Genomic DNA, 16593 nt, shown 5'->3' with positions numbered 1-16593 from the left:
AGCTGGCAGTGGGGAACTCACCAGGCAAAGGGGTGGGACAAACACACATTTACTTCATTCGTTATCTGCATTCTATTTTTATACGTTTTTCTTATATTTTATATTTTTTTTTTTTCCCATTTTTATATATATAGACAAATGTTTATATTCCGTGTATAGGGTACGGATGCTGACCTGTCAGTTGTAATTACCATGGAAAAATTGAGGAGGACTAAAGTGAAGGGGATAACCTGAAATTAAATTGATTTAACATAAAAATAAAAATAATAACGAAGATAATGTATTACCTACAGTAGTGGGTCCTAGGGCTTTAACTACTTCTTCAAAGGGTCGGCAGCCAAAACTGTAGGAGCCACCACAATAAGCAGGGTCTCTGTTTCTGTTATGATATATACGTGTGAAATGTATAATTTGCATTTTTCCAAATTAAAACAACAATTTGAGGACCTGCATAAACATTTTAAAATCACCCCTGTTGATAAAGCCTCCTGCAATTATGCCATTATCTGTAAAGTCTTATTTCCAAACATTAAATACAAAACGAAATTCCAGTGCCACCTATAAGTTCATCACTAACCACAGCAGTATCATCACAAAGAAGTTAATTGCTTTCGGCAAGAAACTTAAGATCAGCTTTAATAACTACAATTTTCCTTATATTTATTTCATACCCAAGTTCCACAAAAACCCTGCAGGATTTAGGTTTATTACATCCTGCAACTACAGTTAGCATTAGTAGAAGCATACAATGCAAGAAAGCAAGCTTATGCAGCATCAGCAAAAAAAAAAAAAAAAAAAAAAAAAAAAAAAAAGCCTCCCATTTCATCCCTCCATTCATTCCAAATGCCTGTCCAGCTCAGCCTTAAATTTCTTTAGGCTATTAGTTTCCACAGCAAAAGATGGAAGCCTGTTCCACCAATCAACTACCTGCTGGCTAAAGGCAAATTTCCGCACATCTATTCTACAACTATCTTTCCTCAATTTGAAACTGTGCCCCTCAGGTTTTTAGTCTGAGCAAGACGAAGAATCCCATCAGCATTCAGCTTGCTCAACCCATTCAAGGCCTTATACACCTCAATCAGATAATCTTGCAGGTGCCTACTCTCCAGGCACTGCAATTTGCAGAACTTAAGACTTTCTTGGTAAGAGCAGCCCTTTGTTCCCCTCACCGATCTTATTGCCCTTCTTTGTACTCGTTCTAGCAACTCTACATCCTTCCTAAAATGAGGCCTCCAGACTTGTACACAGTACTCTAGGTGTGGCCTGACCATTGCCTTTATAACGGGATTATCACCTCCCTGTCTCTGCTGATCAAATTCCTATATATCATTTACAAGCCTCCGTGACCTGCCCTGGCAGCCCATCTGCACTGCTCAGGGAACTTCATATTTGGCTGCACAATTACCCCCAAGTCTTTTTTCACTTTCCACTTACCCAAGTGTAGTACCACTCAGTTCGTACGTTTCTCTTTGGTTATTGCTACCCATATGCAGTACTTTGCATTTGCCCCTCGACGTGGGCACCTGTACGTGGTGAGGGGACCTCCCAGTGACGCTGCTGGACTTCCAGACTAGCGTCACTGGGATCCAACGCCCACAGCCCAGGTTCCAGGCTTACATCAATGGAATCCGGCGTGTTTGCCGTGCGCTGCGACCCGTGGAAATTCGGAAAGGGGGATCCTGGTGGTTGAGGGGCCCAGCTTAAATACACCACTTTGGCCCCTGCTTCGACAAAACGGGTGGTCCTGGAAGGCCCGGCTAGGATCAATCGGCTAGTAGGCTCGCCTGCGAGGGTCAACCGTGTCAATGCCACGCCCCTACCCTCATGGTCCGAGGGACAGGATTCAGGCTGGCGGCGGTGCGGGTATAGTGTCTGGGTAGCCCTGGCGTCCCACTCCCGAGCGCATTTATTGCATGCCGGGTAGTGGGCGTCCCTTTGGGCTCCGTGGTGGGTGGGGAGCCCGAGCACTGAACAAATAAAAAATCTCTATGAATCCTGATAAACTTACTCCTTCAGGGGCCCCAACCCGGTCCCTATCTGAAAATTTAGACAGAGAATCAGATAGCATTATTGCTAATAAGAGGCAGCGAACCGAATTACCATCAGGGCCAGTCCCAAGGTTCCTAATCATGCATTCAACCGGTGAAAAACCGATTGGTAAAATGTCGGACTTTTTCATTCAAAAAGGGTTAGATGGGTTAGCAGGTTCTCCCAAATCAGTTAAGAGGCTCCGTTCTGGAGACCTCTTAATTGAAACTAAAAATGACAGGCAATCCGAACATCTACTCCGAACAACATCAATCGGAGGAATACCTATAACAGTGACACCACACAGAACACTCAATTCATCGAGAGGTGTCATTTCGGAGTGGGACCTTCTCGACGTAACCGAGGAGGAAATCTGCTCCGAATTAAAACCCCAGGGAGTTATTGCCGTCAAGAGAATTACTGCGCGAAGGGATGGAAAAATAGTTAAAACCAGGAGCGTTATCCTGACTTTTAACACTCCTAAACCTCCTGATGAGATTAAAGCTGGATACAGCAACTGTTCAGTACGTCCATACGTTCCGAACCCTTTACGGTGTTTTAAATGCCAGAAGTATGGACATTCTCAAATGGCCTGCCGTGGAGTCCTTGCATGCGCTCGATGCGGTGCAAAGGACCACGAAACAACAGCATGTTCAGCCGTAAAACCCACCTGTATTAACTGTGAAGGCGAACACCCGGCCTATTCACGAGCATGCCAGAGGTGGAAAGAAGAAAAAGAAATTCAACGGCTGAAGGCAGAGCTAAATATATCATACCAGGAGGCAAGGAAATCGGTCAAACCCCTAAATATCAATAAACCTACCTACACCCAGAAGGTAGCAGGGAGATGTTCCGTCGGAACTCAGACGGACATGACCATTCCTCCAAAGTAGTCTTTCACTCCCATCGCACGTTATCTCTTAAGTTCACAAAAACCTGCACAGAAGGACCAATCAGCTGCCACTCCTATATCGGTACCTCCTAATGCTCCACAAATTACAAAGGTAGTTATGAAAGATAAGAATAAGAAAGGGGAAGTCCCCCCTATAACCCAAGAAAAGATGGATGTCGAGCAGAAGGAGGTACCCGAAGAGTCTGTCTTGGAACTCTTTGCGGAGGAGGAAATGGACACGGGACAGCGTCCTTTCTTCCCCAAAAAAGATAAATCCAAGACTGATAAAAGTAAGCCCTCAGCACCTCGGAAGCCGCCTGATGGACCCACCAAGCCAAAATAATGGCTAAATTCCTACAATGGAATTGTCGTGGATTCCGGCGAAATATTGATGACATCAAGGCCCTCCTGCAAAAGCACGAGCCAGTTTGCTTTTGCTTGCAAGAAACATATCTAAAGGCAAATGATGATCCCACCATGCACAACATCACAGTTTTTCGAAAGGATAGAATTGCGGATGGCTCTGTACATGGGGGAGTGGCTATCCTTGTGGGTAACCAGACCCCAGTGCAGCCCTTGCTAATTACAACCAGCATAGAGGCTGTCGCAATTCGCCTTTCAGTGGGATTTTTATTAACTGTGTGCTCCATTTATTTGCCGCCTGGAACTGACATCTCCCAGGCAGACCTTGATGATCTTCTAACGCAGCTGCCTCCCCCTTTCTTAATTCTCGGGGATTTTAACGGACATAACACCCTGTGGGGTAGTGCTAACATCAACGGAAGGGGACGAGTCATTGAGCGTATGCTGAATGACAATGACCTTTCCCTTCTAAATACTGGAACAAACACCTTCTTCCACATGCCTACCCGTACCTTTTCTGCCATTGATCTCTCTATCTGCTCCCCTTCTCTACTCCCTTCACTCACTTGGGAAGTGGAGGAGAATCCATACGGAAGCGATCACTTCCCTGTGATAACCTTGTTACACAGTGGGAGACAATGTCTTCCTTTTAGGTTACCACGGTGGAAGATTGATCAGGCTGACTGGAATGCCTTCCAACAACAGGCAAATTTCGATCTTAGCACAGTCAGTCAAGAGCCGATCAATGACGCAGTAAAGTACATCACAGAAATCATCGTCCAAGCAGCTGCTGACGCTGTCCCAAAAACATCAGCCCGGTTTCCACCATTTCCCAAACCTTGGTGGAATTCACAATGCACAGCAGCAAAAAAGGCTCAAAACAAAGCGTGGGGGATATTTCGCCGATATCCTACCACGAACAACCTTATAGCCTTCAAACGTGCACGAGCCAAAGCACGCTACATCCGTCGTCAGAGTCAAAAGGAATCATGGATCCGTTTTACATCATCTATTAACCAGTCTACCAACTCTAAGGTAGTCTGGGATAAAATCCGGAAAATGAAGGGAAAATATACCTCCCAACCTTCTGCAATCCTAGATTATAATGGATGTGCTATTGCAGATCCAACTGCAATAGCCAATGCTCTTGGGAAAACATTCTCTAACATCTCTGCACCATCTTCGTATTCCCCAGAGTTCCTGGTCCTGAAATATAAAATCGAAAAACAGGCACTTAACTTTAAAACTAAGGGCATTTATCCCTACAACGGGGATTTCACTATTCTGGAATTGAAAAGAGCCCTCGCTCTTTCCAAAGCAAGTGCTGTTGGACCAGATGGCATCCATTATGAAATGATTAAACATCTTTCACCAAAATCTATGGATTGTCTGCTCCATCTGTATAACAGAATCTTTACTGAAGGGCAGTTTCCGGACTCCTGGCGAAAGGCAATCGTTCTTGCCTTCCCCAAGCCAGGAAAGGATCCAAAAGTCACCACCAATTATCGTCCTATTGCTCTCACTAGCTGTCTGTGCAAAATCCTGGAGAGAATGGTCAATTCTCGTTTAATTTGGTATCTAGAATCAAATGACCTTCTCTCCAACATCCAGTGCGGCTTCCGAAGGAACCGGTCCACTTTGGACCATCTTATTAGATTGGAAGCATCCATCCGGGATGCTCTCTTAAAACGTGAACACTTGGTGTCGGTGTTCTTTGACATGGAAAAAGCGTATGACACAACTTGGAGATTTGGCATTTTAAAAGATTTACATAACCTAGGCCTTAGAGGGCATCTCCCCTTTTTTATTCAGAACTTTTTCGCCAAATGATCGTTCCAAGTTCGTGTGGGATCCTCACTCTCTTGCTCCTTTAACCAAGAGGAGGGAGTACCACAAGGATCAGTATTAAGTGTCACACTTTTTGCCATCAAAATAAATTCCATCACAGAACAACTTACTCCAACTGTAAACAGTGCCCTCTATGTTGATGACTTTAGCATTTTTTGCCAGTCGTGCAACATGAGGGTTATTGAAAGACAACTGCGGAAAGCCATCGATAGTCTGAATTCCTGGGCACTTGCTAATGGCTTCAGGTTCTCGCCGGAGAAGACCGTTTGCGTACACCTTTGTCGCAAGCGTAATCTTCATCCTGAACCTGAATTAAGGCTCGGACAAAATGCTATTACACTAGCAGTGAACACAAAATTCTTGGGACTCATATTCGATAAAAAATTGACCTTTTTGGATCATATTCGCCAACTCCGCACAAAGTGCACAAGAGCACTTAATATGCTCCGCTCGCTGTCCTCCTTATCTTGGGGTGCAGACCGATGCACCCTTGTATGGCTTTACCGTGCACTTGTGCGATCCAAATTAGATTATGGGTCCCAAGTATATTCTTCAGCCAGAGACAGTGTACTTCGATGGCTGAATCCTGTCCATCATCAGGCTATACGTATCGCTACTGGAGCATTTCGAACATCTCCTGTCCAGAGTTTATACGTCGAAGCAAACGAACTACCGTTATCGTTTCGACGTAAGCAGTTGTCTTTAAAGTACGCTTTAAAACTGAAATCCCTGCCAGACCATCCTACATGGCCCTTCATTTTTGAGCCACGATGGGAAAACTTGTACAAAACCCGTAAGACTGCCTATCGTCCTTTTGGTATTCGTGTCCAAGAGCTACTCAACGAACTCAATATCAAGGTAGACAAGGTTGCCCAAACATCAAAGCAACCCTTTCCACCCTGGCATGCTCGTGTCCCGGCATGCGACTTGTCGCTTAGAAACTGGGGAAAGTCGGACACTCCATCATATGTCTACCTGCAGCTTCATTCAGCACACCGAACTGAATATTCCGACTTCGCGCCAGTCTACACAGACGGTTCGAAGTCAGAATCACATGTGGGATCTGCTGCTGTCTTTACAGACAGCACTATATCAGAGCAGATTCCCTCTGAATGCAGCATATTTACTGCAGAGCTGCACGCAATTGAGCTAGCCTTGGATCAAATTAGTAAATGCCAATACCAACGGTTCATTTTATATTCCGACTCTCTTAGCATGTTACAGGCTTTAATATCTGTGAGGTATAATCCTCATCGAGTTCTGTCTAGCATCCAGCAGAAGATTCACGTTCTCCATGAACGCGAATATGACATCCGCTTCTGCTGGGTCCCCAGCCACATTGGGATTAGGGGAAATGATTTGGCTGACGCCGCAGCCAAATCAGCAATTCCCAATAATAACCGCTGCCTGTTAGTCCCCTATACAGACCACAGGCAAATAGTACATCAAAAGATACATTCCCAATGGCAGGATTCGTGGAATAGGCAGACTGCGAATAAATATTATCGTATAAAGCCTGTAATTGAACCTTGGCAGTCTAGTCTGCGCAGGAACCGTAAGGAGGAAGTTGTTCTAGCTCGTCTCCGCATAGGACACAGTCATCTTACACATTCTTTTCTGCTGAGGGCAGATGACTGTCCTTTGTGCGAGAACTGTGACACCATTTTATCTATTTATCACATTTTAATCGTATGTCCACGTTTTACCCCTGAACGTGATTTTTATTTTACCGCTTTTAGTCATCTGGCTGAGCCTTATACACTCAGCCAGATTTTATCCGACAATGACCACGTGTCTGCTGTTTTTAGCTTTTTAAAATCAATAAATGTTTTTGCTTATATATAAAATTTACATTTTATTGTGAATTTCTGTTTTTTATACATTTGTTAAATTTTTTACATAGTGACCTAACTAATTAGGTCACTGAAAGATTACTCTTTTATACATGACCTGGTCTTGGCGCATTATAGCCTAAGTTGCTAATGCGCCAATAAAACCCAAATCAAATCAAATCAAATCAACTTTGCATTTGTCAATGTTAAACTCCAGTTGCCACTTCTCAGCCCATTTTCCCAACTTATCTAGATCCAGTTGGAGTAGCATACTGCCATTACTGTTGTTAACAACCCTGCCAACCTTTGTATCATCTGAAAACTTGGACATTAAACCTGATATACCTTCATCAATATCATTGATAAATATACAAAACAACAATGGGCCCAACACCGAAGCCTGGGGAACTCCACTAATAACATTTGTCCACAAAGAGCGGTGTCCATTGATTACCACTCTCTGTTGTCTCCCACTCAACCATCCCTTTATCCATTGTAGCAGCTTACCCTTGATGCCATACCTCTCCAATTTGTACAGCTGTCTTCCATGTGTAACAGTATCAAAAGCTTTCCTGAAATCCAAGTATATGATATCAAAATTATTTTTGGCATTCAGTTCCTTTGTGACTACATCATAGTAAGCAATCAAATTGGTCAGACAAGATCTCCCTTTGATAAACCCATGCTGTGTCTTGACTATTACTGCAGTCTTGTCTAGATGATCCTACAATGCTTCTTTAACCAATGATTCCATTATTTTCCCCGGAACACAAGTTCTGTAAGACAAGGAATACAAGTTCTTCACAAGTAACTAACAAGTCTGTAGTTACTTGTGTCACCTTTTGAACCTCCTTTGTGAATTGGTGATACATCAGTAGTAAAATATCTACTGATACTACAGGGCTTCAAGAGAAAGCTCTACCAAGTAGAGATACAGAAAAGACAAAGATGAAGAGACAGAAGACAGATATGGACCCACTAAAAATACCGACATACATTGTTATACATGCGACAGGAGATCAGACATTAGGACATATGTTTCCCTTTGTAATTCAGAAAACATTAGAGGGTCGAGTAGGATCTCCCAAGTCTGTTCGATGCCTGAGATCCGGGGACATACTAGTGGAAACAGAAAGTCCTAAACACTCCCAGAGGTTGCTAACAACAACAATCTTTGGAGGATTATCAGTAGTTGTAACACCACACAACACACTGAATTCTTCCAGAGGAGTGAGCTCCAAGTGGGACCTCTTAAATTTGTCAGAAGAAGAGCTCACAGAAGAATTAAGAAGCCAAGGGGTAGGTAACAGGAGTGAAGAGAATTAATATCCGAAGGGATGGAAATATAATTCCAACAAGAACTCTAATCATAACTTTAATACTCCGAAACCTCCAACAACAGTCAAAGCAGGATATCTGAACTGCCAAGTAAGACAGTACATACCAAATCCATTGCAATGTTACAAATGTCAGAAATTTGGACATTCGCAAATGGCATGCAGAAACTCGGAAACCTGTGCAAAATGTGGTTCTAAAGTACATGAGACTACAGATTGCTCTGCCAACACCATGAAATGTACAAACTGTAAAGGGGAACACCCAGCCTATTCAAAAACATGCGAAAAATGGAAACGAGAAATTAATTCACACAAACAAAGTACCAAGAAAGCAAGGAGAATAATACAGCCATCATATGCACAAGCAGTGATCCAATATGAATCAGTAGAAGTGCAAACTGAAATTTAAATGTTGCCAAAAAATCACTTAGTGGATTGAAAGCACAAAAACAGGAGAAAATAGTGAATACTCCAATTTCTATTTACACAGAATAAATACCAACAAATCAGCACCACAACAAAGACCAAGGTAAACCGACAAACACCAAAGCAACGGAACAGATGGACATAGAAAAAATAAACACATCTGAAGAACCAGTACTAGAAATTTCACAGAAGAGGATATGGACATGGACCCGCTTAATACCCTAAAAAAGATAAGACAAAATATAAGAATGTTCCATTTCAGAAGCAACCCGAAAGCCCTAGGAAAACCCAATAATGGATCAGTTCATCCAGTGGAACTGTAGAGGACTACGAACCAATTACGACGATGTCCAGTATCTAATTACACACCATATGCCAATATGCTTTTGTCTTCAAGAGACATACCTTAGACAACAAGAAACCCTTTCAGTAAAAAATTATACAATGTATAGGAAAGACAGAATAAGAGATGGGCCAATGCATGGAGGAGTAGCCATCTTGATTCATAACCACATTCCAACTGAACGCATTCCTATAAACAACAACCTTGAAGCGATAGCTGTAAGAATAACAGTAAGATTTCAGGTAACCATCTGTTCAGTGTACCTTCCACCAGGACCAGATATAATGTTTGAAGAAATAGATCAACTAATCTCCGAACTCCAGTCACCTTTCTGTGTAATGGGAGATATGAATGGGCATAGTCATCTGTGGGGAAACATTGACATCAACAGACGAGGACGAATAATAGAAAGAATAATAGATCGCCATAATCTTTCTCTACTTAACAATGGTAAACATACTTATTTTCACTTTCCGAGTCATACAACCTCAGCAGTAGATCTAACCATATGCACCAGAATTAAATCTAACCATATGTACCAGAATTAAAGTGGCAAGTAATAGAAAACCCATTACAGCAGTGACCACTACCCAGTAATCACCACACTAATCAGAAACCCTCCCTATCATCCCAGCAGACCACCCCGCTGTAAAATAGAAAAGGGCAACTGGGAAAAATTCAGAGAACTTGCAATATTTAATCCACAAAGCATTCAAGAAAAATCAGTCAATAAAGCTGTGAAACACATCACAGATACCTTAATACAGGCAGCTGAGCAAACAATACCCAGAACTTCAACTCGTTTTCCGCTACATCCAAAATCCTGTTGGAATGAAAACTGCATGAGAACAAAAAGACAACAAAACAAAGAATGGAATAAGTTCCGGAGATATCCTACAACAGATAATCTCCTAAAATATAAACAAATGCTAAAGCATGAGCGCTAGCCAGGTATACCAGGAAACAAGCCAAAAAAAATTCCTGGATCCAGTTTACTTCCTCAATAAATGGAACAACAAATACGCAGACAATATGGAATAAAATAAGGAAAATGAATGGGAAATACAAAAACCAACCATCCTTAGTATTACACTGGAATGGAGAAAGCATTACTGAACCTTCAGAGACAGCTAATATGCTAGGAGAAACATTTGCCACAGTATCGTCAAAACAATCATATCGTGAAGAATTTTTGACCTATAAAGAGAAAACTGAAAAAAACAGAATTAATTTTAACACTAAACATATTGAATCCTATAACCTACCAATTACATTGCATGAATTGTGTGAAGCATTGTCAAAAACAAAATCAAGTGCAGTTGGATCAGACAACATACTCTATGATATGCTTAAACATCTGAAATAAAAAGAAATAGAAAACCTTCTTAAACTGTACAATCGCATTTTTCAAGAAGAGCAATATCCTGAAGCAAGGCATCATGCAGTAGTATTAGCTTTCCAAAAACCCAATAAAGCTCAGAACAACCCAAATAACTATCGACCGATAGCGCTCACTAGCTGCTTGAGCAAAGTTTTGGAGAAAATATTCAACATACGATTAATCTGGTTTTTAGAAATAACCAATTGGTTCAACAGTATGCAATGCGTGTTTAGACATAATAGATCCACCTTAGATCACCTCGTAAGAATAGAAACAGACATAAGAGATACATTTATAAGTTCAAAACATATGGTTACCATATTTTTTGATATAGAAAAGCAATATGACACAGCATGGAGATACAGTATACTACAAGACATCCACGATACAGGCCTCAGAGGACATTTACTGCTCTTCATCCAAAACTTTATGAAAAACAGAACATTTCCCGTCAGAGTACAGAATACCATGTCAAAAACATATAAACAAGGAGTTCCCCATGGGGTCTGTCCTCAGTGCTATACTATTTGTCATAAAAATAAATGGCATCACAAAACAACTGCCATCCACAGTGTTGCATGCACTATATGTAGATGACTTCAGTATACCGGATCAAGCACAGAATATGGGAACAATAGAAAGGCAACTACAAAGCGAAATTAACAAAATCAGTAGTTGGGCCAAGAAAAACGGATTTAGAATTTCACAACAAAAAAGAGTCTGCGTACATTTCTGTAGGAAAAGAAACTTACATCCTGACCCTGAAATAACAATAGAAGGTCATAAAATACCCGTCAAACAAAGCGTAAAATTTCTTGGACTCACTTTAGACAATAAGTTAACCTTCGTAGAGCATATAAACCAATTACGAATAAAATGTATGAGATGACTTAAAGTCTTAACATCAGTATCTTGGGGAACAGACCGTTATACCCTTCTCAATTTGTACAAAACTCTAGTAAGGTCAAAAATAGATTACAGAGCACCGGTTTATGCTTCTGCCAAAAAGAGCACCCTCAGATGGTTAGATCCAATTCACCATAGTGCACTACGAATAGCAACAGGAGTCTTCTGCACATCACCTTCATATAGTCTTTATACAGAAGCCAATGAACTACTGTTGTTCCTCAGGAGACAACAGTTGGCCCTACTCTATGCATACAAGATAAGATCCACAAGGGACCATCCAACGTGGACATCATTATTCTCACCAAAATGGGAAAACATATATAGGAATCACAAAAGTGCAAACAAGCCTCTAGGAATCAGACTCAAAGAGCTACTGACAACTTATGATCTTAACATAGATAAGGTTGCAAATCTTGAAAGGCACATATCACCACTATGGATAAATCACTCCACAACTTGTGAACTTTCCACACAAACCTGGAATAAAAATAACTTGTCAGACATTAACTTTCAACAACTGCATGCAACGCATAGAACTAAATATCTCAACCATGTACCAATATATACAGATGGATCAAAATCAGAGAACCATGTAGGAGCATCAGCAATATTCCCAGACACTACACTGGCACGCCAACTTCCAAAAGAATGTAGAATTAGTAGCAGTTCAGATAGCCCTGGAGTACTTAAGAACCACATGTCATTTGAGAATAGTAATATATACTGATTCATTAAGTGCAATACAAACCACAACCAATATAACCCATCCAGTTCTCATGCAAATCAAACAGATATTAATAGACTTAACAAAAGAAAAACAAGAAATACTTTTCTGTTGGATACCAGGACACAAAGAGATAAAAGGAAACGAAGAAGCTGACAGAATTGCAAAATCAACAACTAGCCTCCAGAAACAACCTTTCCCAGTTTCGTATCAGGATTACAAACCAGTCATTCAAAACCGCTCTCTAACACAATGGCAAGAACTCTGGCAAAAACAAACTTCAAATAAATTATATGAAATAAAACCAAAAGTTGAACATTGGAAAACAAGCACAAGGAAATCAAGGAGAGAGGAAGTCGTTCTGACCAGACTACGAATTGGACATACACATATCACACATGGCTACTTACTGCGTGCCGAAGAACCTCCAAGATACCAAATATGCAATACTACCCAAACAATCAGACATTACTCATAGAATGCCCAACCTATGAAAACGATCGACAAAAGATTTTCTCATCATTATATAAAGGAAATCAAAACATCACCCTCAATGATATCCTAGGTGACAAGGAACGTGTATCAAACATTTTCAGATTCATGCAGACAATCAACGTCTACCCTCTACTATAAATAAAGATAGTGTATATAATCACAGAAAATATTTAACTCCCGTGCATTCGACCAAGATATAGAGAATGAATATGCATACAAAGACATAATATAACAAATGAACTGGCGCACTATGATCTCCATTGTCAGTGTGCCAATAAACAACAAAACAACCAACCAACCAACCAACCAACCAATCTGTCTATATTTCATTGTGGTTTCTCTACTGCAACTAGTAGTACAGCTGTGAGCAAGCTCTCCTGTGAGAGCTTGCAACCTGTGAGCAAGCTCTCCCCTTTCATCATCCATAGATGCCTAGAAAATTCTCAGGTTCACCAAAAATGGTTAAGCATCTCCAATCAGGAGATTTACTAGTAGAGACATCTCACTCAAAACATTCTGAGTTACTATTACAACTAACTTCTTTAAGTGGAATACCGATTCAGGTCACCCCACACAACACACTGAATTCTTCCAAGGGAGTGATCTCCAAATGGGATCTATTAGCTGCAACTAGTAGTACCCCAGATCCATAACACAATTTAATAATTTTGATTTAATTCTTTGCTTGCTTACTTTGTCATTCAGTAACGTGATTATTTTTATCAATATTTTATATATACACACGCACATATATATATATATATATATATTTTTTTTTTTTTTTCTCACTCATCTTTTTCTCACACACCAGGGGGGGGGATGCAATGATGTGTAGCATAAATTTAAATACCAATTAAAACTAGGGTTAGTGTGTACTTAACTGTAGCATTTATAGTTTGTTTTCTATTTCTCACACACACTCAACATCACGAAAGCCCGCACAGAACTAACTGGCCAGCCCAGTCATGCCACCTTTTAAAGGATCAGTGAACTATTGAGAAACCTGGAGAAGAATCTTGAAGCTTCCATCACCTTCTAAGGCTTTTCCTGTGTTCCCTGGCTTTCGAAACTTCTTGGAACTGATTCTGAACAACTCTGCAAGTTCAAAAGTACCCTAGGGTGTCCTGTTATCCTTTAGAAACAAATATTCTGACTGAATGGCGAAATACAACCAGCCCGCCCACTGTGATGCTGATGAGGGAAGGCTCACTTCCGCATTTAGGATGCAGGGTGATTTTTCATGGCATTCTTTTGGAAAAAAAAGTGCATCTTATATGCCATCAAATACGATAATCACCATGTATACACAAAAATGGAAAATGTTAATATTTTTTTTTTCACTCACATGGCTGTTTAGTAAGGAAATTTAAATTAATTCAGATATGTATTTGGTTCAAAAATGGTTGATTTTTCAAACTTTTATTTATATAGGCCTATGATGTGGTTATCCATGGAATTGATTTGTCAGTGAATATGATGTCAGTTGCTCTGGAATATTTATCGAAGAAACCAGATTTAACCTCAAAGGTAAGTTTTTGCACAATTTCCATTACCATAACAAAAAAGGGTAAAGTATGTTTGGGCTGTGAAATATTATAATATATTCTTTATTAAAGTGAACAAATGTGCCATTCACCTAATAGGAATTTAGTTCAGTTTACTAACAGTCCACCAAGTTCTGCATGGGATCCAAACCTGCAGCTTGTTTCAAATTCTTCATTGTCTGATAAGTAATCAAAATGACACAATACTCATTAGTGATGTGGTATTAAAAAATCCACTGGGGAAATTCCAGCCATATTCCCAATAGGTTTTTCAACCATTCCCTCCCTACATATTGGGGTGGTGGAGGAGGGATGGTTGAGATACTCAAAAAAAAATAAAGTAAAATAACACTGAATAACAATGATTTTTTTTTTTTTTTTTTTCTCAATAGAAATACGGCAGACTTATGCAGATTTTAAGTATGCAGCATATTTTTTCATAGCAATAAATGTGCAGGCTATTTTTTTTTCTCAGTTTGCAAGATATTTCATATTTTAGTTTTCACATACTTAGATTTTGGCCTGTGTTTGCCAAAAATAAGACAGCTGCTTGAAAAGTTCTGGAGTAAGTAATTTTTAGATCTTCCTGCAATGGTCAGTTTTCTTTAGTTTCTAGACTATTGTTCTCCCTGCCTAATATATTCATCTGTTTGCTCCCCGCATGATAGATGGATATATAAGACAAACCCCTGCTTTTCCCTCCACTTAATTCTCACTGATAGACAGGTTTATCAGTCAGAATATATAGATTCACCACTGTTTACACTTCACTAATTGTGAAAGAATGTATTAAAGAACGTTTGCAAACATGTTTTTGGGTGAAAACAGAGCAAACAGCTATAAATTCTTGATTAAAATTTATTACAAACCGTACCAAAATGGCCCCGAGTGCCAAGCGTTTTTCTCTGTGTGATTTATAGAGTGCTCTTTGAAAACAATATAGTTTTATTTCTTTTCTTGTGTGATTTTCTCCTCTTTTGTTCACATCAAGTGGTTCTGTGCTTGCAAAGTCAGAAGTAAGAACCCAGAAAAGGATCCACCCTTCTTTTATAGTCTTCATATCAAATACTAACCACTCTACTAACTTCAATAACCACTTGGTCAGTGTTATCAGAACTCCTGCCTCCACATGGCAGGGCCGGTAATCTGGAGGGAATCCATCCCTCAGGGCTAAAAGGAGCAGAAATGTGACGTTTTCTTTAGAGCCTAAGAGCTCTCAACATGACAGTGATACTGACCATGACTTCTCTCTTTCAAAGAGACTTAAAAAGGACACAAGGAAGCAAGAATCTCCAGCTTTTCTCATAGTACATTCTTTGTCATCCCAACCTGTGAGCAAGCTCTCCCCTTTCATCATCCATAGATGCCTAGAAAATTCTCAGGTTCACCAAAAATGGTTAAGCATCTCCAATCAGGAGATTTACTAGTAGAGACATCTCACTCAAAACATTCTGAGTTACTATTACAACTAACTTCTTTAAGTGGAATACCGATTCAGGTCACCCCACACAACACACTGAATTCTTCCAAGGGAGTGATCTCCAAATGGGATCTATTAAACATTTCTGAGGAAGAAATAATTCAGGAGCTAAAAGATCAAAATGTGTCTCATGCAAAATGAATCATGATCAGAAAAGATAGCAACTTAACTCCTGCGCAAAATATAATCTTAATTTTCAGTACTCCAAATCTACCTGCTTCTGTCAAAGCAGGTTACTTTAACTGCTGCATTAGACCATATATCCCAAATCTATTTATATGGTATAAATGTCAAAAGTTTGGCCAATCTCAGACAGCATGCCGTGGAGACGCTATATGTCTGAACCGTGGGTGCAAAACTCGCATGTCAGATGCCACACATCAGTGGCATGTCAGACAGAAGTGTTTGCCTCTCCAAAAATATCAATATCAGACTGGACTCGAACAGTACTCTTGATCCAGCATCCATTTAAACCAAATTCAGTAGACCAAAGCAATAACACGCCACTCACAATTCCATCCCAGAGACCTCCGCATTGTCAGCAGAAAATTTGCAAAGATCCTATCCTGTTGAGGCGAAAGAATCATGCCTAACAAGCATGGATACAGATGATACTATTGGCCAAGAAGAACTGCTTGAAATACATGCAGAAGATGATATGGACGATAGCAATGAATCAGGATGTCCCACTTTTCCCCAAAAAGAAAAATCAAAATCAGATCGTCATAAACAATCAGCTTATAAAAAGCAGTAATATACATCTTCCACAAACAAAACCAAATAATGGAACACACAATTCAATGGAATTGTAGAGGTTTTCGCAGTAATATCGATGATATCAATGAACTAATTCACTGCTTCCATCCTGTTGCCAGGTGCCTACAAGAAACCAACTTGACACCCTAAGTTTCCCCTACAGTCAAAAATTACACTATCTTCAGACAGGATAGATCCAACACTAATAGTGCTCATGGAGGAGTAGCCATCCTGT

At 40.2% G+C, this 16593-nt stretch overlaps 1 protein-coding gene across 1 annotated transcript in view; it reads left to right on the top strand.

The window, feature by feature from the left end:
- LOC150079009 (uncharacterized) overlaps positions 1–16593 on the top strand; it is a 143891-nt gene that overhangs the window by 70837 nt on the left and 56461 nt on the right. Inside the window, exon 8 of the mRNA XM_090382922.1 lies at positions 14010–14105. Coding sequence (XP_090239048.1) covers positions 14010–14105 — 96 coding nt within the window. The remainder of the gene's footprint in view (positions 1–14009; positions 14106–16593) is intronic.

The sequence above is a fragment of the Mastigoproctus giganteus genome, chromosome 10 (genome assembly GCF_048544385.1).
Source record: "Mastigoproctus giganteus isolate SK-2022 chromosome 10, ASM4854438v1, whole genome shotgun sequence".
Classification (NCBI taxonomy): Eukaryota; Metazoa; Arthropoda; class Arachnida; order Uropygi; family Thelyphonidae; genus Mastigoproctus; species Mastigoproctus giganteus.
The sequence above is the reverse complement of the archived record's forward strand: the minus strand, read 5'-3'. Positions and strand labels throughout refer to the sequence as shown.